General features: G+C 39.3%; 1 protein-coding gene across 2 annotated transcripts in view; it reads right to left on the bottom strand.

Moving 5' to 3' along the window:
• Positions 1-10,003: 10,003 nt before the first annotated feature.
• LANCL1 (LanC like glutathione S-transferase 1) overlaps positions 10,004-24,754 on the bottom strand; it is a 44,115-nt gene continuing 29,364 nt past the window's right edge. For both annotated transcript variants that reach the window (XM_067740712.1, XM_067740713.1), the window contains exons 5-10: positions 20,104-20,239; positions 19,409-19,555; positions 16,942-17,124; positions 14,873-15,049; positions 13,709-13,781; positions 10,004-13,099 (exon numbers count right to left, since the gene is read on the bottom strand). In XM_067740712.1, the coding sequence (XP_067596813.1) occupies positions 13,023-13,099; positions 13,709-13,781; positions 14,873-15,049; positions 16,942-17,124; positions 19,409-19,555; positions 20,104-20,239 (793 nt within the window). In that variant the 3' untranslated portion in view covers positions 10,004-13,022. The remainder of the gene's footprint in view (positions 13,100-13,708; positions 13,782-14,872; positions 15,050-16,941; positions 17,125-19,408; positions 19,556-20,103; positions 20,240-24,754) is intronic.

Genomic DNA, 24,754 nt, shown 5'->3' with positions numbered 1-24,754 from the left:
TTTTCACCGCTAGTCTATTTCTGTTTTAGGATGCAGTTCAGGATCCCACACATTTACTTGTCCTGTCCCTTTAGTCTCTTCCTATTTGTGACAGTCCTTCAGTCTCTCCTTTACTTTCATGACCTTGAAGAGTACTGCTCAGGTATTTTGTAGAATGTTCTCAATGTGTGTTGTCTGATGTTTTCTCATAATAAGATTGAGGTTTTATATATATATATTTTTGGCAAGAATACTACAAAAGTGATGTGCTCCTGGGTCATCCTCCAATACAGGCATACCTCATTTTATTGTGCTTTCGCTTTATTGTGATTTGCAGAGAGCGAATTTTTGACAAATTGAAGGTCTGTGGCAACCCTGCATCAAGCAAGTCTATTGGTGCCATTTTTCCAACAGCATTTGCTCACTTCTATTGGTAATCCTCACAATATTTCACACTTTTAAGTTTTACTATTATCATTGCTATGGTGATCTGTGGTCAGTGAACTTGGATGTCACTACTATGACTTGCTGAAGGCTCAGATGGCGGTTAGCATTTTTCAGCAATACAGTGTTTTTTAATTAAGGTACGTACATTGTTTTTTTAGACCCAATGCTACTGCACTTAATAGACTCGAGTATGGTGTAAACATAACTTTTATATGTACCGGAAAACCAAAAAAGTCGTGCGATTTGCTTTTTTGTGATATTCACCTTATTGCAGTGGCCTGGAACCAAACCCAAAATATCTCCGAATATCTCCGAGTATTGTTTCAGCATGTGGCCCTCAGGAGCTGCGGCTCCTGTGTCATGTCAACATTCCTCAACCTTTTTTCAAGCATTTCTTTGCTTCGTGGCACCAAAAGACGTTCCAGGCTCCTCTTGTATTTCCCCTCCCCCGACCCTGGAATCAATCACTTCCACAAGAAGCCCAATATCAGGTGTTTTTGATTAGTATGTTCTTTTTGTTCTTAAAGTCCTGGGTCTTGGATAGGCTGTTTCCTAAAGCAGCGCACATATATGCATTATCAATCACTAAGAGTGGGCCTATGTATTCCTTTTCTAAGCTGTGATTGTAAAAGAACCTGGAATGTGACTTCTGACCACACTATCTAAAGCCAGGTGTGCTAGCCTCCACAGGGACTTCCTCACAAGACTCTTAAGGCAGTTACTAAAAATAATAGGTCACCCTTTACATTTTCCTTCCCTCATGTCCCATGTCCAGCTGGCTGCCACCCATCATTCTCACAAGTCCATCCCTTCTGCTCAACCTCACTGCTGCTTCTTGGGTCCTAGTCCTTCCCTGGGGCTTCCCTGGGAGCCTCCTAATGATCCTACTGCCTCCAGCCTTTCCTTCCTACCACTCATCTTCCATGTGGAGCATAAAGCGTCTTTCCATTGGCAAATCCAGCCTTTTCTTTCACTATACTGAAGATAAAAGAGGATGGTTTTTCTGAAACTTTCACTGGTGATATGGCCCCCTAATACTGATGGCAGTGGTTTTCAAACTTTAGTATAAATCAGAATCAGCTGGAGGGCTTGTTAAACTACAGATTGATAGGTTCCACCCCCTAGATTTCAGAGTTAGTCGGCCTGTGATGGGGTCCGACAATGTGCACTTCCAGCAGATTCCCAGGTGATGCTGGTGATGCCGGTTCAGATAACCACTGGCCGACAAGGTAATATCCAAGCTGCGTAACAGGAAACCCAAGACCCTTTCACAGTTACATCCTTGGACTTACCTCCCACCTTACCCTTTCCTTAAACATGCCATTCCTTTTCACATCTTTGCATGGCCCCTGAAGATCTGAATCCCCCTGCCTGGTCTGCCCATGCTTCCTTGTCTTCCATAATTCTCCACATTTTGCCACAACTATCCTGGCTTCCCTTTCTGCAGTTGTCCTTATTCCTCCAGCCTTAGAAGGACTGTCTCTCTTCTGCAGTCTGATGATACTTGATAATATTTACTGTGAGAATTACAACTTAGTGTTGGATTTGGTTGTTTACTCTTTTTTTTTTTTTTTTTTTTTTTGCGGTACGCGGGCCTCTCACTGTTGTGGCCTCTCCCGTTGCGGAGCACAGGCTCCAGACGGGCAGGCTCAGCGGCCATGGCTCATGGGCCCAGCCACTGCATGGCATGTGGGATCTTCCTGGACCGGGGCACGAACCCGCGTCCCCTGCATCGGCAAGCGGACTCTCACACTGCGCCACCAGGGAAGCCCTGTTTACTCATTTGATTCTCCCAGTAGTTTATGAGTTCTCTAAAGGCAGGACAGTGCCAAAGTCAGCTCTTACTCTCTAGCACTCAGCTCTCACAGCATTAGCATAGACTAGGCATTGAATAAATGTTGTTGAATGAAACACAACCTTTTCAAGGATGGTATTATGCTGTTTACAATAAAGAAGGTGATAAAGAGTTTATAAGAACACTTCAAGATTTATTACTGCTACATTACAGGTGAAAAGGGTATTGTAAATAAGAGAGTACCCTAAGATACAGAATTAGCTAAATGACTTAGGCTCTGATCAGTTCTTTACAACAGGTAATGAGAATCAGTCTAGGCTGGGCTACATGGCACGGAGTGAAACAGAGATTTGGCAGTTCTTCTGTGATCAGGACGGGTAATTTAGCCTTCATATCTGACCAGGCTGTTAATTAGCTAAGAAATTGCCAATCCCGCTTTGCGTCCTGTTTTTGCTTAGTCCTCTTAACTGCATCATAACCCATCTACTTAACTATAGAAACAGTTCTTAACCAACCCTTGGTGGTCGTTAAATAGATTTGGTGGTCTAAAAACATGGATGGGAAACAATCACGTATTAATTTTCACTAAGTTCTAGCTGAAATTAAGCATTTCCCTCAGTTGTTAATGTAGGCAACAAACACAGTTGTGTTTGCACTACCTGAGGCTTTATCATTGATAGAAATCACCCATATTTTTATATTACATGATAGCAGTTATTTCTATTCATCAGTGCTTTAATATTACATTAGTTTTTAGATGAATCACCAGATTTTGCTATTAGATGTCCTAATAAAGAAGCACATGTACTACATCCTATTTAAAATGACTTTGTCATCTGTATTTCAGTGTAGTTGATTTCCTTTGTAATCCTACATATCCAAATAGTATTTACATATTTAAAACAAAAACCTTATGTATTTTATTTTATATATTTAAAATGTTATTCTGAGAAGGAATCCATAGCTTTCAAGAGACTGTGAAAGGTGTCCATGACACCAGAAAGGTTAATGCCCCCGTTGTAGAAGGTAAGGTTAGGATTGAATTCTGTTGACATTTACTTTGCAGCATCAATTTGGTAGGAGAATTTTTAAAAAGCAGCAAAAATATATTCAAGTACACTCTGGATGCTCACGTTTCCATTCAAGGACTTCATAAAAGAATAGAACGGTTAATGAGTTGTAGCGGAACGTTTTCTTCTATTAGTGTGTACAAACTGCAAGTGAAACATTCTTTGATTTCTTGGGCCACATGCTCACAGTGCAGTAACAGATTAATTTCTAATATGTCTCATCTCATTATAGACCTGTGTAATCGTCTCTTTCAATTTAAATTGAGCTTCAGGGAACATTAAATGCTTAGGTATTTATTCCAGTTTGTATAAATTTTCTGGACCCATACAAATTAAACTTCCTCTGTCTAAATGACCCTAATCATTCTAATTTAACTAGATAGAGCTTATTTCCTTTTGACAGAGCTTGTCATGTTGAATCTTATCCATGGAGATGAACGGCATGTCAAATAGGTAATAAGTATTCCAGATGTTGCCTTGTCACTTTCCAGCATTATTAACAAGAGTCAGTTGCTTCCTGCCTTTCTTTATCCTCTAATATTGCTGAGAATATAAACTTCCTTTCTCCCCATTAAGATATGGTAATTTAAAAGTATAGTAACTGGGCTGCTGCAGAGGAAGTTGATTTTTATAAAATTACCTATCTGTTGTGCATGGTACATCAGGGACTCTTAGGGCAATTTGAGGCTTGGTGGAACTGTGGGTGGGAGAGAGTAAAGGGGGTTATGAAGAAAATCGTGACAGAGCTCTGAGTTTGACTGTGTGTGTGTGTGTGTGTGTGTGTGTGTGTGTGTATGCGTATTGGAGGGGACTGAGCATCAAGAAATCCATTTCATTTACTTTTGGCTGAGAATAAGCCAATAAAATAGGAATAGCTACCATAACATCCAGTGGATTAGAATGGACCTGTCCTAGTTAAAGTGAGGCAGGATGCCTGAAGGACTCTTACTCCACCTTGTACCTAATACCTCTGCCCTGTCCCTGTGGCAGCCCTGACAGACATCTAAGTAATGACCACCAAAGAAGTCCTTCCGTAGGATTTCATGTATCTGCCCTCAAGGCACTGAAAGGAAGGTGTGGTTAGAGTGTGGAGAGAAGAACACTGGAGGCTGGAAGGGGATAGGAGCCTGGAAAGAGAGTCAGAGGCCAAAAGATAGAAGGCCTGATTCCCAGCCACAATGCTAGATAGAGATAGGCCTTCTAAGGCTCACTAGAAAGGTCTGACTTTCTTAGGTATAAGCAAATTAGACATTCAGAGCTAAGAAAAGCCTAGTAATACAAATGATAATTATAATAATTTTTTCGTGTCATGGCTTCATCAGTCTCTTTTGGGTTTGATGAATTTTAAGTGAATTTTCCTTCAATTAAAAAAAAATACAATACTTCTGGCTCCCTTTTCCCTTGCCCTCTCTCCTTTTAAGTAAAATCACGGAAGGACCTTTGTATTTCTTAAAGTATAAGAGTATGGCTTAATATTACTCTCAAGAAAGAAGAGTGATCCAGGTAACTAGTGAAGTGAAATAAAGTCTGATCTTCAGAGTCTCAACCGGCATCATAACCCACATTTATATAATCTTAAATATACAGGCTTGCACTCTCTTCATGTCTCACGATTTTGGCTCTGGTTAACAATAACTTAATATCCAATTTAAACTGCTTTGAACTTTGAAGTGCAAGAAATTTACCATTAAGGCCATGTTGGTTTTAAAGTTAATACTTGCAGCATTTCCAAGATGCCTGAAATACTGTGTAGATTTTTTGACGTAGACACCATTTCCTCAAATGTCAAGGAAAAATTCTGGCTGCAAGTATTTTCTCCCACCCATCATCTCCATTAATTTTTTAAGTTCATTAACAGTTGAAATTATTAAACTGAGCTCTACTGACATCTGCTGGACAAAATCTTGTTTCTCATTATATTATCAACTCATTAATACTCAGGTTTTACTAACTAGACTGTTACTATTAAATCAGTCTAGCAAAGCTGTACTAAACAAAACAGAAAATGGAACTAAGTTAAACATAAGATCATTAATCAGAATGTAATAAATCTAAGAAAAGGCTTCTAAGTCCATTTCTTTCGCTGGTCGAGCCATATTCAGTTTGGTAAACACGTACTTTCTGAGTGCCCTCTATGTGTCACCCTCTTTATATGCACAGTGGGTTCAGTACTTGGACAGGGCCCTTTGCAAGGAGTGGAGGGTCTGGTGGGGGAAGACATGTATCTAAACAGGTTATTTCAGAAAGTGTTCTATCCAGAGTGCTTCCTCTTTCAGCAGCAAGACAATCATGGGGTTTGTTTGTTCCAAGAACATCTTTGTGGAGGGGATCAACCAGAGCAGTATCATTTTGCCCATTAGGTAATAACACAGTACCTTGGGCCTAGGTATTTTTCATGGGCCTACAGATAGGTGTGTGTGTTCTAAAATACAAGAAAACAGAAAACTGAAACCACTAAATTTTAAATTAAATGTCTACAGTATAATGTTAACCTCATTATTTTTAAATTTAATTTTTCTCAAACTTGACTGTGATCAGAATCACCTGGGGTTGTTAAAGCAGATTGCTTTCTATATCAGCATATCTGACTTAAGTTGGTCTTTGTTGGGTCCTAGAATTTGCATTTCTAACAAGTTCCAGGTTATGCTAATTCACATTGCTGGGCCAGAGACTGCACTTTGGAAACCAACAGTCTGAGAATGTTAATTCACACTTTTTGACTTGAGCACCCTGGTAGTTAGTAACATCATTAGCTGAATTAGGAAACTCAGCAGAAGGTCAACTTGAAGAAATGACAGGTAGAAAGATGATAAATTTGGCTTTTTCAAGGAAACGGAAGAAAAGACCATCAAAGCCAGAACTACAGAGGTTCTTTTAACATATTTCAATAATGTGTGAATGAAACTAATTTTTAACTGGGCAGGTGAGAACTGGTGAAAGATAAAACATGCTGTCCATTCACTGAAATAAGTGGTAGAAAATGCATTGGTTATGTGAGTCATCTAATCTTGGATCAATTCCTGGTATAGAACATGCAGGGAATACGATTATGTGAACAAGAGTATCTGACCAGACTCACCTGTATAAGCCTTTCAGTTTAGGAGTTGAGAACTAATGGGTTTTTCCTGTTTCTAATGATGTTTCTAAGCTTCCTGGTTGAGCCCTGTTCTTATGCACGGAAGTATCCCTGTATAGATGACCTCTGTGGCACTACAGACCCACATCACTTCATGAAATTCTCATTTAGGAAACATGGCAAATGACAGATGATGGCAAGTAAGGGTAGATGACGCCTCTGGTGTACACTTACTACTCAGAACACGCTAAGAAAAAAAAATGGAGAAAGGAGTGTGATTGATCTGCTTTTCTATTCAAACACCTTTAACAGTTGGCTGGCTAATCATGGCTCCTTCTAAATTCTAAACAAGGGCAGAAGGGTCTAATTTTCCTCATACAAGCATTGATTCCAGATGACTCAAATTAATTATTTAGTCTAGATTATCTTCCACATGATTCTCATATTACCAGAAGGTTATGACTCTTTGGATTGAAAGATTCCAAATCCTTGGCAATTTTTCCATTAAAATTATAAACACATATTTGTTCCAAGTCCATTTCCTTCACTTGCTACAGTCACTATCACAGAAAACTGATCACCTCAAGACTGTACTCCTTGCCTTGACATTATTTGGAATCGTGTCACATCAGAAATCAGACTCCAATCATTCCAGCTCTTTCATGCTCTTGCTATTAGTGCATGTGCTCTTTGATCACAAACGTCAATTCTCTCAACTCGTCAGCCAACTCCTGAATTTCCTTCCTTCTTCTGTACTGAGTCGGGATTCCATGGTGCATTGTCTAGTCCCGTGGTACTCAGAGGCTCTGTGGCCAGCAGCATGGGCATCGTCTGGGAGCTTGTTAGAAATGCAGACTCCTAGGTCCCATCACACTGGCATTTTAGAGTCATTTTAACAAGATTCCCAATGATCTGTATGCATAGGTGGTGGTGAAGCCCTGACCGCAATGTTTCTTTATACAAGTTTACGTGACTCTCACACACTATCTTCCCCCTTTGATTACTCACTAAAAGCCAGTCCTGATGAGGTTCCGAATCGCATTGCAATCACTTGTTTATATCTATCGCCTGATTTCAACAGTCTTTTGTTTGAGTCTTTGGCTGAAAGCATGCATCACCTTATCTTCCTAATCCTAGCTAAATGAGGTACCTATCATATTCTAGCAGTACAATTAACATTGTTTGGATTAAAGTTCTTCAAGTTAATTGCTACGTCATGAACCATTTACGAAGATGCGATATATCACAGATGGATGAACTATCTCTTCAAAAATATTTGCATTTTTACAGGATTCCTAAAGGAAATGGATTTAACCTAAATCATTAACTAACCTAATGCTGGGAGTTTTTGAGAAGTCGTTCAACTAAGCGCAAGCAATTTTGGGGGCAAGTGACTTTTCGTTCTCAGATTTCCCTCCGCCTTGCTCGTCACCAAGGTGGTCCACATGAAAGAACTCTTGAGTGCTTCTGCACTGCCTGAGTGGCTTTTAAGTGCCTTCTCTCTGAAGGAGTACTGAACTCCAGTATCTACAAATACAGCCAGAAAACATGGGTCACAGGAGAGACTTGGATGTACCTGAAATTTGTGGAACAAGGGAAAGACTAGCTGGAGAGTTAACTGGGGAGTTAACAGGAATATTAGAAAACATTTCCTTGTAATTGCTTGTCTCTTTACCTGTCTCCTTCACCAGACTCTGAGCTGTCAGAGTGGGGATGTATATCTTATGCACACAGAATCCCCTGCCAGGCGTCTCGCATGCAACATACACATTCATTGAATTTGGGGGATAAAATGGTTCTAAAGCATTGCTCATGGCATTATTAAATAAAATGACATGTCTGCAGCATATAAACAGTGCCAGCACTTCGGATTATAATACCAGCAAGGGGGTGATGTTAATTCCTGAATGCCATATCCTCAGAGAACAATCAATATTAAGCATCAACTTTCACCGTGAGCCATATCAGGGTTTTTCCGGTTACAAATACCTTTCTCAATATCCCAGCTCCATTAGAGAAGAGAAATTAGGTAACTGTGACACTACTTTATAAACTGATTTATCAAGAGTCCTGCCTTTCCCTGCACAATGACTAAGTGCCTTACAGAACGTTAGCTGCAGATGTAACGTCACCATGGTTGTAATTTGCATGTGGATGAAGAGTTAACATAATGTAGAAATGTGAAATTAAACTGGTTGGCTATCAGCGGCAGTCCTGCTACCATCCATTCATCTGTCCTCGTTATTTCACCTCTTGGCTGACTGTGTTTGCCGCTTGCTTTCATTACTCACAGAACTGTCAAGTCAGTCCCAGAGGATGCGCTAGCACACGGCTTCTAGAAAATAGTGTTTGGAAAGCTTACATAATGGGACCAATGAAGCCAACATGCTCTCCACTGTAAAAAAAAAAGCCCAGTGTTCTCTTGCCTTGTTAATTGACCCTCAGCTTCAGAAGTAAGAGGGCGAATTTGAATGGGAAACACAATGCGAAAGCAAATTATCAGGGGACTGACTTGTAGATTTTTCTCACTTTAAATGATGCTTATAAGAGTAGAGAATACATGAGGCTTTATAATGACACTGAATCCACAGTGGGAACTGTCTTGGGAAAGAAGAAATGACACAACAATTATTATTCTATTCAGAGAGTATGAGAAGCAGGGAGGCAAAGGCCTTTTCTAATGCAAAGTTTAGGAAAAAATAAACTACTATAGGTAAGTCGCAGGAGATGAACTACTTCTTCAAGTTTTGTTTGCTCATGAGGTTACAACTGTGGTGCAACTTAAAGTGCTTGTCATTATTTTTCTTCTGGTAGAAGATGAGCCGGGGAATGGTAAACCTGAGAACAGAGCTAGCTGTCCTTACCAATTGAAATGTCATCTTGTGGAGAGTTAGGGAGAATGCTCCAAGCATCACTTTGGAGTTTCTGGGTGGCCTCTACAAAGCACTGTCCTCTCCACACCCCCTTGCCCACATCTAAAGATGTGATGCCATCATCTATACCTTTACTCAAAGGAGCAAAATAAAATTAACTGTGCATTTATCCTTAGTGTTGTGAGTCATTCAAACCATTGACAAGGGGAATGAAAAGCATTTTAATCATATGTACCAGGGGACAAAATGTAATATGGGGATGGAAACAAGTATTTTATAATTTGGCAAATTTTGGTGTGCTAAGTGACACTGAATAGCTGTGTCATGAAAAGAAGTAGTACAGTCATGCCAGGGGATTCAGCAGAACTCCTTTCCAACATCTGCACATACACTTTATAATTATGCCCCATTTAATCTCCCCCTCTAGTCAAAGTTCCTTTCAGAACTGGTCAGCAGGGAAATCGATTTCTAGAATGAGACCTTTAGTTACTAACCTCAGAGTGGATTCTCATATGTATGAGCTGGTTGATATACTGCTTTGCTTGAAGCCTAGTAGATTTTTCCTAATTCTATAATGATCAGATTTTTAAATATTTTCCTCTAATAAATTTTTACCTTCATGAAGTACTTCAAATCTTGTTTGACCCAACAAAGAAGAAAAAGTCAGGGACAAACCCTAGGGAATGAGCGCATAAAGAAAAAGCCATTGAAGAAATATATTTCTTAAGTTTAAACCAAAGCAAACAAGAAGCACATGACAATATATGGTCCTAATAAAATTTTATTGAGAAGCAGTTAAGTCAAATCCTTTACGGAACACAGAAATACATACAATTCCAGCCCTTTCCAATAAATGGCAATATAACATTGGCGTAGGATCCCTGAATATCCTACTGTGTTTTGTACCTGTAGGAGAGAAACAGTTCTTCTACAGCTTAACAATACAGAAGTGGGGTGCTCTGACCTATTTAGGGGGAGCAGCGGTGAAGTCAGAATTGAGTATGGATAACAAAGGATTATAGATGAGTTCAAGTAGCCAAAGGAGTAGATGAATTAATGTTTACTCTTCACGTTTTGTATTTCAAACTCAGTCAAGAGAAGGCAGGGCATTATAAGATTAGACACCAATTAACCTGAGGACTTATGAGCAAAGTATACCTCTCAAGTTATGCGGGGAAGTTGTAATAAGAGAGAAAACGGCCGCTTTTACCTAAAACTCTACCTACCGTGAAGGCTTTTGATGCCAAATAATTGGAAGTGACATCAAAGATGAAAGAGGGTCAAACGACTCTAAGGATTAAAGACTGACTTCTTGATGGGACCAATAGGATTGATGTAAATAACTGATCGTGACGTTCATAGAAACACACGACAGGATAAATGAATACTGCTTGACAAGGTTTTAAGGTTTCACTACCTAGTCTTTACATGGAGATACAAGATATTTCTGAGTTTTCTGGGAAGCAATTTTGCACAGTTTTTCATCTTGTTCTGTTTTCTAACAAAAAGAAAAATATCTGAGGGAAAAATGATGTAACAGAAATAGAACTGAAATGATGCCTCTTCCTTTCAAAACTAAGAAACTAGTGTAAAAATTTCAGTTTCTACCATGGTGTTAGGGTATTAGTCTGAGTTTTATAGCCTTTGCCTGAGTTTAAAATCCTACCAAACGTTCTGAGCTCTTAAACATAAATAAAACAAACAATGGCACAAATATAAAATCCTGCCAGTTTAATAACTTACAAAGCTAAAGTAAACAATGAAAACTGAATTGTGTTTGCATTGATAAATTTGTTAAGGGATGGCAGTAGCTAAACAGCGATCCAAATAGGAATAAGAATCTTATTCAAAATGTTCTTCTCCCTGCCTTGATGTCTTCCTGGGGTTAAATTAAGATGTTTGCTGAAGCACTGTGATCAGTCTCCTCTGGTTAAGAGAAAGTGTTTTGTTCTTTTTCCCTTGGTTAGTAACTATAGTAGCTAAAAGTGCAGGTACAGTACAGTAAGACATTTAAACCAAACGGGGTCTATTCTTTCAAGCTGGACACCCATCCAAAGGCAGGTTAGCTTTCCTGTGGATGCTGACACTGTTCATGTGAAATGTTCACGAGAAAGGCACAGCTTGCACACAGCTTGCCAGCAACACTTCAAAATCTGAGAGGCACAAGGTTGTCCCTGACTAGCATGAGTCACAGAGGAATAAGCTAATCCTGGGAACTGAGCAGTGGGCTGTGTTTTAGATCCTACTGTCAGTAGCCTTTAAAGGGTCAGGCAATTGCCAATAATATTAGCTATTTTGGTGCTAAATGGAAAAGAATAGGGGATTGCTATCCACAGGAACCAACATATACTCAGTGGGGATTTGGTTCAAAGTTCCAATAAAAAGAGCATGTTTTTGTGACCGAGAAAGCTGTGAAATAGGCACATTAAAAATTCTTAGAGCCTGTTTTCTTAAAAGCGGCAAAATGTTTCAAAATCAGTCAAAATACATAGAAAAGACAAAACAAGCCTGGGAAAGTCAGCAATGGAAGGAGGAGGAATGGGAGCTGATGAGTCAAAACACTTGTACAGAATTTGAAGCATCAGGGATTCCTCACCTACCTTATCAGTACCCGATCCTGAGGGCTCAGAAATGGATGAGTGTTAAAGCCTAGGCTATGCAAAGGGACAAAAGCCATTTGTTCTAAGAATAATCACTGGATAATACCTTCTCAGGAACCAGCATTTCTATGGAAAGCTTAGCGATTTTGCAATATAGCAGCCCTCCCCCCCTTTTTAAACAAGTAGAATGCTCTACTATTTAGTGAAAAGATCAACATCTAGATAGATAGGAAGGAAAACATCTTATGGCTTGTACCAAGCAGCCAACGCTTTATAAAGCATAGTCATTGCAAAGTAAGTAAGACACAAATCAGAATTTAGAAGGTCAGTCAGAAAGGGTGGACTCAAATCCTAGGTCATAATATATTTACACACAGAAATCTCATTTCCCGATCTTACACTAATCCCAAAGAAGAAACAAATATACATAAGTAGTTCCAAAACATACTAGCTTATTTGGAGAAAACAAACTTTCTGTTAGCTTATCTTGAAATAACTTTCAAATCAGAATTTTCATACAATGACCATCACATTTCAGAAGTTTTCGATAAAGATGTTGGATTATAGAGCCTGGATGCTCTACTAACAAAAAGAGGCAAATTTGAAAGTATGTTTATCTCTAGTTTAAATAAGCATTGTGAATTTGAAAAAGGGTGTTTAGGTCCCTAGCCCAGTTGGCAACTCTTGCAATTTTTGTCCTGGAAGCGTATAGTTATATTTTTGTCCCCTTTCATTATCAACCACTTAGAGAAAAGCAAAGTCATAAAACTGTCATAAAAAAAAATACTAAAGGGAAGAGGTGGAGGTCACTATCCAGCGATAAGCATGTATTTATCTACATTTAGTTGTTTTAAACATTTTTAGAACCGTAACAGACGGTTATATTCATAAGCTTTAGTAAGAATACGACTGCCTCCAAGTTCTGAAATATATGCATATATGCCCTCGAAATACTGTACATATATCACCTGTCCTCCCTTTAGGAGAAACTGAAGTTAATTTAGATTTCCCTGGATATTTTAAAATAAAAGTAAATAATAAAAAAGGAACTGAATTAAAGACATATTCTGAAAAAAAAAAATCAACTAAATCAAGTACACAGTTTGACTCTATTGTTGCTTTAGCCCAGGTATGATATACAGAAAGGCTCATGCAGTGAGTTGCACTGGGGGGACTTTCCTCTTACAGTTCAAATGCAGGAAACCTGGCTTTCTTGGGCACTAGGAGGTCAGCCAAGAAATAAATTGTTCCAGCCATTCCTGAAGGAAAAGGAAGAGGCACAAGTTATTACACCAAATGATGAATGTATTATAGACTGGCTTCATTTTGCAGCATAAACGACATTATATTAACTTAAATGATTTAAATGAAGTGGGCACCTGTTTATATATGTTGCAGCTTGTTAGACAAGATCACGAGTGAGAGGCTCAGCCTCTTTACCCAGGTGGAAGACAGGAGGGAAAGCGGAGCCAGACAAGTTCAAGGCATGGCCCTGCCAGTTACCATATGTGAGCTCCTTCACCGTGGCCCCATTTACCTGTCTGAGCCTCAGGAACCTCATCTGTGACATGAGGAATAATGTATATTTTTGCTGCGATGATTTATGATAAAACATCTGCAAAATGCCCAGCATGTGCCTGGCTCCATAAACAGTAGTCACCATAATAACTACTACTATTGGGTCCATGGTGGTCCATAAAAAAACTGATTTTTAATACTGAGTTATTGTATTAGGAAATAAAGAAGCAGTTTTAAGAAATAACTATGAAATTAATTTGTTGACAAAACTCAAATTAAGATACATTAATTACTAAGCAGAGAAGCAGATGCTGATATTATAAGGCAAGTAAGTAACGTGTGAAAAATACCTTCAAAGAGGGAGAAGGGGGTGTCTGGTGTTCTGCATCCGTGTTCTCCATAATCTAAGCACCATTCAGCGAACTGAAAATGAGACCAAGTTAAATTACTGAAGTGATTTCTTCTAGAGACCCCTAAAAGTTGACAGAGATTGTCTCTAACATTTACTCTGAAAAGTCAAAAACTATCTTCAAGGCAGAGAAAGGGGCTGATGCAGAGAAATGGACGGTCTAAAAGAGTACGAATGAAGCATGGGAGGAATTTAATGAGCTGTCTGAGCCATCTCCAAGGTTATCAGAGAAGAAAGAGAGGAACAAAACCACCTTACATCTCCCAGCACTCTTCCAACCCCACCACAAATGCTGCTGAGTAGATTTATGTCCTTTAAAAAAAAAAAAAAAAAGCTAATTCAACTGAATAGCTTTTTAAATTTTTATTTTTTGATTAAAAATTTTTTTCTTCCACAGCAAAACATTTAATAACACATGGGTAGTCCAAAGTTCTAAATAACTAACTAAGGCAGTCCTGTTTATAGAACTGCCCCACCAATGCCCTCTTCTCTCATTTTCTTTTCTTTTCCTTTTTTAAAAATTTTTATTGGAGTATGGTTGCTTTACAATGTCGTGTTAGCCTCCACTGCACAACAAAATGAATCAGCCACACACATACAGATATCCCCTCCCTTTTGGACTTCCCTCCCATTTAGGTTACCACAGTGCATTAGGTAGAGTTCCCTGTGCTATACAGCATGTTCCCATCAGTTGTCTATTTTATACATAGTATCAATAATGTATATGTGTCAATTCCAGTCTCCCAATTCCTCCCACCCCCCCTTCCCCCCTTGGTACCCATACATTTGTTCTCTACGTCTGTGTCTCTATTTCTGCCTTGCAAATACGATCGTCTGTACCATTTTTCTAGATTCCACATATATGCGTTATTATATGATATTTGCTTTTCTCTTTCTGACTTACTTCACTCTGTATGACACTCTCTAGGTCCATCCACATCTCTACAAATGACCAACTGAATAGCTTTTGAAGGTTTTTCTTAAACTGTGTTTGTTCTATAGACTTATGGTGTAAAAAAATAAATGAATTAAATCAGATTAACTAGAGACACTTCTACAGCCTCCTGTGCAAAGGTGCGTTCTGTTCAGCGGTTCTGACTCCTACCTTACAGGCCCTGTACAGGTACTTCGCGTCCTGCGTGAGGTTGTACAGCGACAGGAAGGCGTAGGCATTCCCTGCAGCGCCGTGGCACAGCCCGTACCCCTTCTTCAGCAAGCCATACTGCCAGATCACATCAGCACACTGATAGGCATCATTGAGATACCGTTCCTCTTTGAACACCTGCAGAGTCAAGGGACATAGTTTTATTACAAGGGATAGAAAAGAAACCTCCACTGACCTTCCTTCCTGATAGGAGAGAAAGGGAGACAGGGTAAGGGAGGAGACAGGGAGGTGCCTCGGCAAGGAAGGGTAGGAATACAGAGACAGAGAGATGTGTTTTATCAGTGGGGACAAATTACAAGAATTCACTAGGTTTTTTTTTTTGTTTTTAAATACATAACTGGGCATGACCTTGTCTGCATGGTGTAAGTTTTATATGTATGTATGTTTGCGTATGCGGGTGTTATTGGTGAAGTAGCCTTATTTACTTGCAACTTGCTGTTATCGTTAGTCAATTTCCAAAGAATAAACACTGTCTTTTCTCTAACAATGATACCCTTCACTACTAGAAAGTTTCTTTATACACTGGAGAAGAAACTGTTTATCAAATTGATTACAAAAACTGATTTGATTATAAAACACTATACTTTTCAGAAAAATAGATACGTCTTAACAATCTATTGTGGCCTCCTATATCTTGATCAAAGGTTTAAAAATATTATTATTTTTGGCCACACTGCATGGCTTGTGGCATCTTAGTTCCCTGACCAGGGATGGAACCTGTGCCCCCTAGAGTGGAAGGATGGAGTCCCGACCACTGGACCGCTTGGGAATTCCTGACATTTTTAATATCTCATTGCAGTAGAGAAGTAGAATAAGACAGTTTAAAAGTTTGTGCATTATATTTAGCTTCCTGAAGGCAAAATCTGATATACTAAACGCTTACTTAGGCCATGAGATGCCAGTCCCTACTTAGAGTCTATAGGTTTGTAATTTGTAGAACGGGCACCAATGGACATAGATATCTTGGTTTACTTCCATTTTTCCCCCTCAAAGAAAAACCTTTTCTTCTTCGATTATGGCTCTGTCATAGCATGCTTTTTAGAAGTGATATTTGAATTTTTAAAATTATGGTAAAATACAGATATAAAAGTTACCATCTTAATCATTTAACGTGGACCATTCAGTGGTATTAATTACATTCCCAATGTTGTATAACCATCACCATTATCTATTGCCAACATTTTTTCAACATTCCAAACAGAAACTTCGTACCCATTAAGCAATAATTCTCACCCTCCCAGCCCCTAGTAACTTTTATTCTACTCTCTATGAATTTGCCTGTTCTAGATACCTCATGTTAACCATCACATCACATAAGTGGAATCCTACAGTATTTGTCCTTTTGGATATGGCTTACTTCGCTTGGCATAATGTTTACAAGGTTCATGCATGTTGTAGTATGGATCAGAAGTTAATTCTTTTTTATGGCTAAATAATAGTCCATTGTATGTATCCACCATATTTTGTCCATCCATTCATCTGTTGATGGACACTTGGATTGTTTCTACTTTCTGGCTACTGTGAATAATGCTGCTGTGGAACACTGCTGTACAAGTATCTGTTTGAAACCTTGTTTCTACTTCTTTTGGGTATATATACCTAGGAGTGGAATTGCTGGATCATATGTTAATTGTGTTTCATTTTTTGAGGAACCGCCAAACTGCTTTCTACAGTAGCTTTACCATTTTACATCCCACCAGCAATGCCCAAGGAGATTCTTTCTATTTTTAATTGAGCTCCTGGGATATTTATCTTGGCTCTGCCACTGATGCTAATCTTGGCTCCTCTACCTGTCCGTGAAGCAGTCCCCTGTTCTATGAAATAATGTGTGCTGTGGTACAGATGGATACTGTGAAAATGAATTCTAATGCATACAGCAAAGTGATTTTAGGTCCAACAAATGGTTTGTCTATATATTGTTCAAGAATTATACAGAAAACTAATTTAAATTATAGAATTTTATATTATGTTTTCCAATTTATTTCTAAAAATGAGAAAATTCACGGTACCTTATAGGCCTGAATGAGCATGTAGATTACCCCAGGAGAACCGTGGCACCAGTGGACTAGCAGATCCCGAGTATCGTCCACACAAGGAGGGTAATTGCCGGAAGGGAATTTCAGCTGGCAGACATAGTCTACACTGGGCTTGACCAAACTATGTAACTTCCCATGGCTCACTTGAAGGCTAGGCTAAAAACAAGAAAGGGAATTATCAGTTCTGCGGAAACAAACAGACCTTCCTAAGGCTCAGGGATGAGTTTTAAATAAGAAGGAAAATATGACCAAAATGAACTGAAAGTCATTAAGAGGTTCTGGATTCCATCCAATTTTTTTACCTATTGGTCCAAACTAAAATTAGGCTATCAGTTAATACTTGGAGCCTTATGTACGTATTATTTTTCGATATTTATTGTTATCTATATACATATGAATAATTTTCCAAAGCCAATGCTTAAGAATGTGAGTGTATGAGAAGTTTCCTAAGGTTCTGATACCTTAAATACACTTTAAAGACCACAAAGAGATGCATTAGACAAACCAGGCACAACTTGCATTTAGAGAAGTGATAGGTGATATTTCCAATAGGAGAGGATGCTAACAAGTTGGGAGACCTGGGATCTAGATCCCGGCATTGGTGTGACTCTAGATTAAGCCTTTCTGCAAAAGATCTGGGACTGATACTTATGAAGGATTATTTTGATACAACAATGTATGGATTTATAGGACTCGTTGCCATATGGCATATGAGCCTTCATTTTTGATACAATTTTTAGTTTCTCCTTTTGGTCCTGGTCTTAATTCAATGCACCTCACACTTCTTTAAACAACAAACTCAGTCTTGTCTTTGCCAGGCAGGGGGCGAGCACCTGGGATGAGAGGGAGGCAGTGCTGTGAAGCACAGGCAGAGGCGGCAGGGAACGAGGAGATACCGACCATAAGGCGCTCACAGATACCGAACACGCAACGAAGTTCTTTAGGGCACATTTAGATTTCACTTTACCCAAAGAATATTGTTCAAGCTCAGTTTAAAACTCTAGAGGTGAATGACTGGATTCTCCTCAAACTTGCAGAAGTTATCCAAAATGGCCTAAAAATAATGTTTTATGTTGATACATAGGCACCTACCAGAATGTACTTTTAGGATTAAAAATTAAATCATTTCAAATGGATAATTATGTGCAAATGGAAAATTCAATACTTGGGTTTCCAGGTTTCTTACTACAACCGACACATGGAGGCAGAGGGTAAGACACCTGATGATCTGCTTCAAAGAAAGGTCATGAGGCCATCCAGTCATTAACATGTATGATTCTAGTTCACCTTGAAACTTCAAGGTTTTTCTTCTTTCCTGAAAACTTTCAAGAATCTATATTTACTTCTGGAAATAGAGAGCCAACAAGGGAGTGTGCCAGCAAGGTAAAGGAATTTAAGTCTGAATTGTCAAAACCCCTAATTATAAAACTCTGAATTGAGAAGTGCAGAATAAATACAAGAGCTGGTCTCCTACTGCCACTAACATTCAGTGACTCTGCATTGAAAAGCAATAATAACCCTGTTTTTCAGCTTTGTTGTCCTTGTTTAGTTATAGGGAGAGGATAGGTCTGATGTTGATTTTGCATTATTATAGCCAGCTACTCAACCAGCTATTGGTATTTATATCCAACCACTCTTGTAGAACATATCAATGAAACACTTTTCTTTATGCCACATTGTACTCTGGGAAGTTGAGGGGGGCACCTTTACCATCATTAAAAATTCAATATTCTTTTACCATGAATTCTTATTCTTACACAAAGTGCCGATTTCTCCTTAAGGAGAGTTAAACAAGCCCCTGGAAATGATGCTCTCATGAGAAGCCCTCTTCTGACCTCCCCTTCCGGGTTATGCCTGATGCAGTAAACTCTATTTGCCCTTAGTCTATTTGGCTTTGGCTGATGTCCCCCAATAGTTTTAGATCCGAAGAACCGTTGAGCATGGCGTATTCAGCTATTTTTCAGGTAAGTTACACAAAATCCACCGAAAAGGCTCCTTAGTTTTGCTCTCTAACTGAGCTTTAGGCAGCATATTCTCCTTTGTTTTCTACTGATTTTGTTCTTACTCCTGAAATTTGTCTCAATGGGTTGTGCCTTATCGTGTGGAATAATACTAATTCAAGGCATCTGCTGAGAGAGAGCAGAGCAGAAGGCACTTCATCTAAAAGAATAGGTCAAAACACTTTAGTCTGCACAAGCGGCGTGAGTTGGGCAAGTGTGCTCACCTACAAATCAATCATCTCAAAGCACACTGGCTTTTATTTTTACACACTTTAAATGCACTTTCACAAGCACTGTCCCTGTTTACCTAGGCCAGGTGATTACCAGGAGAGTGATGCAGTGGTTGGCAAAATGAAAAAATAGGGCTGGAGCACCTGTCTTCTCACCCTAGAGAGTACAGTCAGGAATCACATTCTAGCTGCATCATCATCCCCTCTTACCTGCATCAGGTAGTAATAAATTCCTGCCAGGCCATGAGCGGCCCCCACGTAATATTCTTGGTACCATTCATACAACAGTGGAGTCCTTCCTGTGAAGTTTCTCTTTCTAGCTAGGTCTTCTCCAGAGGTTAAGACTGTTTCACAAATCTGCAGGGAGAAATTGACCGAAATAAGGAAAGAATGAGAATGGCGCCAAGGAACTTTTTGCTAAGAGGTACTGGAGAACATGGCAAATTCGACACCACCTGATGGCCATGGACGGGCACAGTTTGCTTCTGTACTCAGAGAAGCACATGGGATTATTCTGCCTAAAAGAGGGAGAGTCTGGAAGATTTTGAACTCTTTCTACTACAGCTCACAAGAATTCACCTGTCAAAGGAAAGCAAAGCTCCTTCAGATACAAGAGGAACACCTGCACCTCGGAGGTGAAATCTGGCCCGTATTTTCCTCTGAATGGCCTCTAAACTCTCAAATGGAGCAGCTGGACTTCTTAGTCCAAGTCACTCTCTATACAGTTTCCAACAGCACTCCAAGTGAAGCTGCTGGTTCTCTGATCATGCCTGACCTTCAGAGGTTAAGATACACCTTACCTTCCAGCTACCTGGGATGTGCCAACCAGGGAAACAAAACCAATAGTTTAGGCAGATAGTAGGTGGGATCCTAAAAAGACTCCAAAAAGCACAAAAACGCAGTACCTGCTGAATATGGCTTTGAGGAATCTTTTCCACTCCGAAGTTCTTATTCACAAAGAGAAGAGCACAGATGTAGCCCATTCGTCCATAGAGCATTTCATTTGGAGCATGGGGATCAATCTTATTTAGGTGAATTAGCCTGGGAATAAAAATACATGCTTAAGATAATGTAAAAGGGACCAGGCAGAGATATATACTTAAAAAATGATATGTTTAAAACAACACACACAAATATATATATAGTTATATATATACACATATATGGAATTATTATATTATTTTAAATATATAATAATAAAATATATAAAATATAAATATTTAAATATACTTACATATTATAACCTATATATTGTTATACTTTAAATACTAAGAGGGCTGGGCCAGACCACAAAGGGTAATAATCAGGGTTCAAAGATGAACCATCAACTACATTTCTTTTCTTCAGCCCACAATGGAACTGACAAATAAGAAGTCCAAAGAATGAAGGAATACATGAGTGTGGCTGGGACCACCTGCAGCCTCCCTAGCCCCTCATGGAGGCATGCTCTGAGACCAGCAGTTGGGGTCAGAGAAGCCAAGACCTACTGGCTATTATAACATTCAGTCTGAGGAAAGGACTAAGGCAACACTCAAAGGGCCTATTTCCATAAAATGAAATGCCTGCTGCACCCCAGTTATCTCCTTGCTTGATTTATTTCTTAAATATGTCAACTGGCCTAGCTGAAGTGTTTGTATAGCAGCCTGAGTTACCACAAACGGTAGCACATACCGACAGCACAAAGGGATCAGTCGGTCTCCCAGCTATTACTCCTTCTCTTTGGAAAGAACCATGATTACCAGTACCTTGTATATTCCTAGAACTATTGTATGCACATATACGAATACATATACTTATTTATAAACATATTTCCCCAAGTGTTTTGTGGCTTTGTTATTTAACAATACATCTCGACAACCCTTCCTTAGCATTACATACAGAGTGATCTCATTCTTTATCACAGTTGTACAGTATTCCTCTGAATGAATGTATTATAATTTATTAGCTCCCTATTGATAGACTCAGTTAAACTTCTCAAAAAAAAAAAGTTGTTTTCGGTTCTGGTTCCAGGTCAGGTGGAGTAACTAAGCACATGCCAACCTGCCTCTCCCAGTCAGTATGTGTAGCTCCAAAACCTAGAGAGAATGTGTGAAGCTGCTACTGAGAACCCTGAAAACTAACCAGTAGCTGGCAGAATGGGGATGACCAGAATCCGAAGTACTGCCAAATCAGTGGTGAGTTTACCACATTTTCCCCTCTGGTATTTCCCTGGCCTGAACTCAGTGCCGCCTGAAACCTGGAAGTGGGCATCAAAGTGCTGACAGAGACAGTCCCGGCAAGAGCCCTTTAGGTTTTTTTTTTTTGCGGTACACGGGCCTCTCACTGCTGTGGCCTCTCCTGTTGCGGAGCACAGGCTCCGGGCGCGCAGGCTCAGCGGCCATGGCTCACGGGCCCAGCCGCTCCGTGGCATGTGGGATCTTCCCGGACCGGGGCACGAACCCGTGTCCCCTGCATCGGCAGGCGGACTCTCAACCACTGCGCCACCAGGGAAGCCCCAGCCCTTTAGTTTTATCTCAAGAAAGACCAGGAAGGGGAACTCTTAGTATCAGAGAGAGTGGGTAAAACACCTCATTTTTCTTTATTTGCATTTTTCTGTTCTTTCACTCCCTAGGCCACAAGCAATCTCATGGTGGCAGCAGAAGCCAAGGCAACAGGAGCCAAAACTCTGAGGGAGGGACCTGTCCTCATTGACTGGAGGGGCTGTGGTCCCAGGGGTGAGGGGGTGAGGGAAGGCCCATTGCCTCACTTCTCCTTCTAGCCTCCCCATCACTTGACTCCCAAGATGCAGGCACATTCGTGGGAAGTGTGTGCCTGAGTAGGATAACCAAAGCCTCAGATTTCTATCCAGAGAACCAACAAGGGAAGTACCAGGGAACCAGAAAGTAGGTGGAGCTCACAGAGGGATAAGAGCTCAGGGACGCAACTGTACTTGCAGTCTGAACTCTGAGAATGAACCTTTTTTTTTTTTTTGGTCGGGGGGGGGCAGGAAATATGATAGGTAGGGAAAATGTCCTTGCTATTCTACATTTTTCATCACATACATTTTTCATGAAATTTTGAAAGCACATCCCAATTATCCTTCAATTATTCTATAAATTCAATGTGAGACCATTTAAATTATTAAAACAATTTAATTTTTTGTGAAACTGGACAAAATGATATTGGTATACTATAAAAGTATGGGGGGTAGAGTCAGGGAATTTCTGGAAAAGAGTAGTAATGAGAAGACATTAGCCTTACCAAAAAAATGACCTTGTCACCAGGTAGTTTATGACACTAAACATGCTATTTAATCTCTATACTTTAAATTTCTCATCTATAAAATGAATGGTCCCTTCTGATTTAAAAATGTATTTTTAAAGTAGTTACGTATAAACGATGCCTGTGTATGTATATTATTTAACTTTATATACTAAGAATGGTTAATAAGCATTTGAAGTATCAAAAATCATATCCCTGGAGTGATTGGTTATATCTGAAGTATTCTAGTAAGGAATCAACGTTCAGAGAGACTTGGCACTTCAAATAACTTTATCAAAATTTACACCAGAGGATTTGATAATAAGTGTAGTAAGGAATGTTAGAAAATGGATTTCATTGGTGGAATGAGTGGTGAAGATGGGTGGGACATCTGGGAGATGGTACGGGCTCTAGCACCGTTTGATGAGTAAGATCTAAGAAGGGTCAAAGGATGATGTGGCTTTCTCTGAGCCACAAGAACAGGGCAGAGGACCAATCGTGTGTGTGTGTGTGTGTGTGTGTGTGTGTGTGTGTGTGTCTTCTTCCTAATGTTTGTACATTTGGTAGAGTTTGGTTAACTGCTTGTGCCTTCATTTACTCAGTGGTAAGGTGATAGCTGAGAGGGTATATAGCCCCTACCTCTAATCTCTGGAGGCAACCAATATCTACAAACAAGAAAACAAAAACCTAACAATTGCTACCACCAGGCTATACATCAGTAGGTAGAGAGTCCTAACTCTGAAAGGAAGGTACTTGTGAAAGAGAAAACAATCCTCCTCTCCCAACCCCTCCCTCCCCACTTCCACAAGCCTGTGGTGGGAGGGGAACACTTAGGCTTAAAAATGAAGACGACATGTTTAAATAAGCAGAATGAGATGATTTTAGTGAGTAAAAAGGGCTTACAGTTATGAAACAATGACTGAGAAAAAGTTATGAAAGCATCCTTAAGGGAACTTACTCCCCAACAGGAAAGAGGGGTTTGAAAAAGCTTGGCTGGTTGCAGTTACTGACAAAGTTAAATTTGTCCATATTATATCTCAACAAATGGAGGCATCTCAATCAAATTGGTTAAATATGCAAATGTTGGCTCATGCATTTTTCTCTATTACAAACGCAGGCATTTAACTCACAGTGGAACAGTGGTTATGTTAGGAATAGGGCCACAGTGGTCAGAGGTTGCTTTCAATTTGCTTGTAATACCTTGATTGACTTTTTTCCCCCCAGTGCCAACAGAGTTATCTGGGTGGTTATGGACCATTTTTTTCTACTTCAATACTACACACACACATACACACACACACACACAAACAATACCCCTAATATTTTTAAATAACTTAATAACATTTATTAAGAAAAATTCTATTTTTTTCTCACACCAGAACTGGCAGCTCAGTAATGTTGAGAACTTAATAAAATCTGTTACTAGATACAAACTTAACTGTTGTAGTAAACAGAATGAACATCTCAGAGTTTTCATAGGAATTTATTATCGAGTTTTAATATAAATGTATCAAACCGTATAGAATTTAGAGATAGAAAAGCACTCTTGATTTTTGTAAAGGGTATTGAAAGAACTATTCAAAGAGGGAAATGACTATCAATTTTTTAAACAAACACTGCTCTGTGGGAGTTACTAAAAACAATTATTGCATATTGCATTAACTCCAATGATGTTCTCACCTAAATAAAATGTGTTTGAACCACTGAATTAGAAAACACCATTCCTTTATTTGCCAATGCTATGACCTGCATTACCACTAGGTGGCGATATATAACTAGCATACCAATTATTTTGCAACCAAACACATTTGCATCCGGGAAGTTGATAGCAGGTACCTTTCAAATACTCGAAAATAAAGTATTGTTCAGTGCATCTCATTATAATAATACTTAAGAAGGAAGTATTCCATTTTTTCTGTATTTAAATTCATTAAAACTCATTAGTTGCATGTATCTAACCCAGTGTTCATAGTGCACTATTTACAATAGCCAAGACATGGAAGCAACCAAGCAACCTAAGAGCCCAGTGACAGATGAATGGATAAAGAAGATGTGGCATATATACACAATGGAATACTACTCAGCCATAAAAAAGAATGAAATAATGCCATTTGCAGCAACATGGCTGGACCTAGAGATTATTATTATAAATGAAGTAAGTCAGACAGAAGGACAAATATATGATATCACTTATATATGGAATTTAAAAAAATGATAAAATGAACTTATTTACAAAACAGAAACAGTCTCACAGACAGAGAAAACAAACTTATGGTTACCAAAGGGGAAAGGGTGGGGGGAGGGATTAGTTAGGAG

This window comes from Pseudorca crassidens, chromosome 6 (genome assembly GCF_039906515.1).
Source record: "Pseudorca crassidens isolate mPseCra1 chromosome 6, mPseCra1.hap1, whole genome shotgun sequence".
NCBI lineage: Eukaryota > Metazoa > Chordata > Mammalia > Artiodactyla > Delphinidae > Pseudorca > Pseudorca crassidens.
This window is presented reverse-complemented; position numbering and strand designations above follow the sequence as displayed.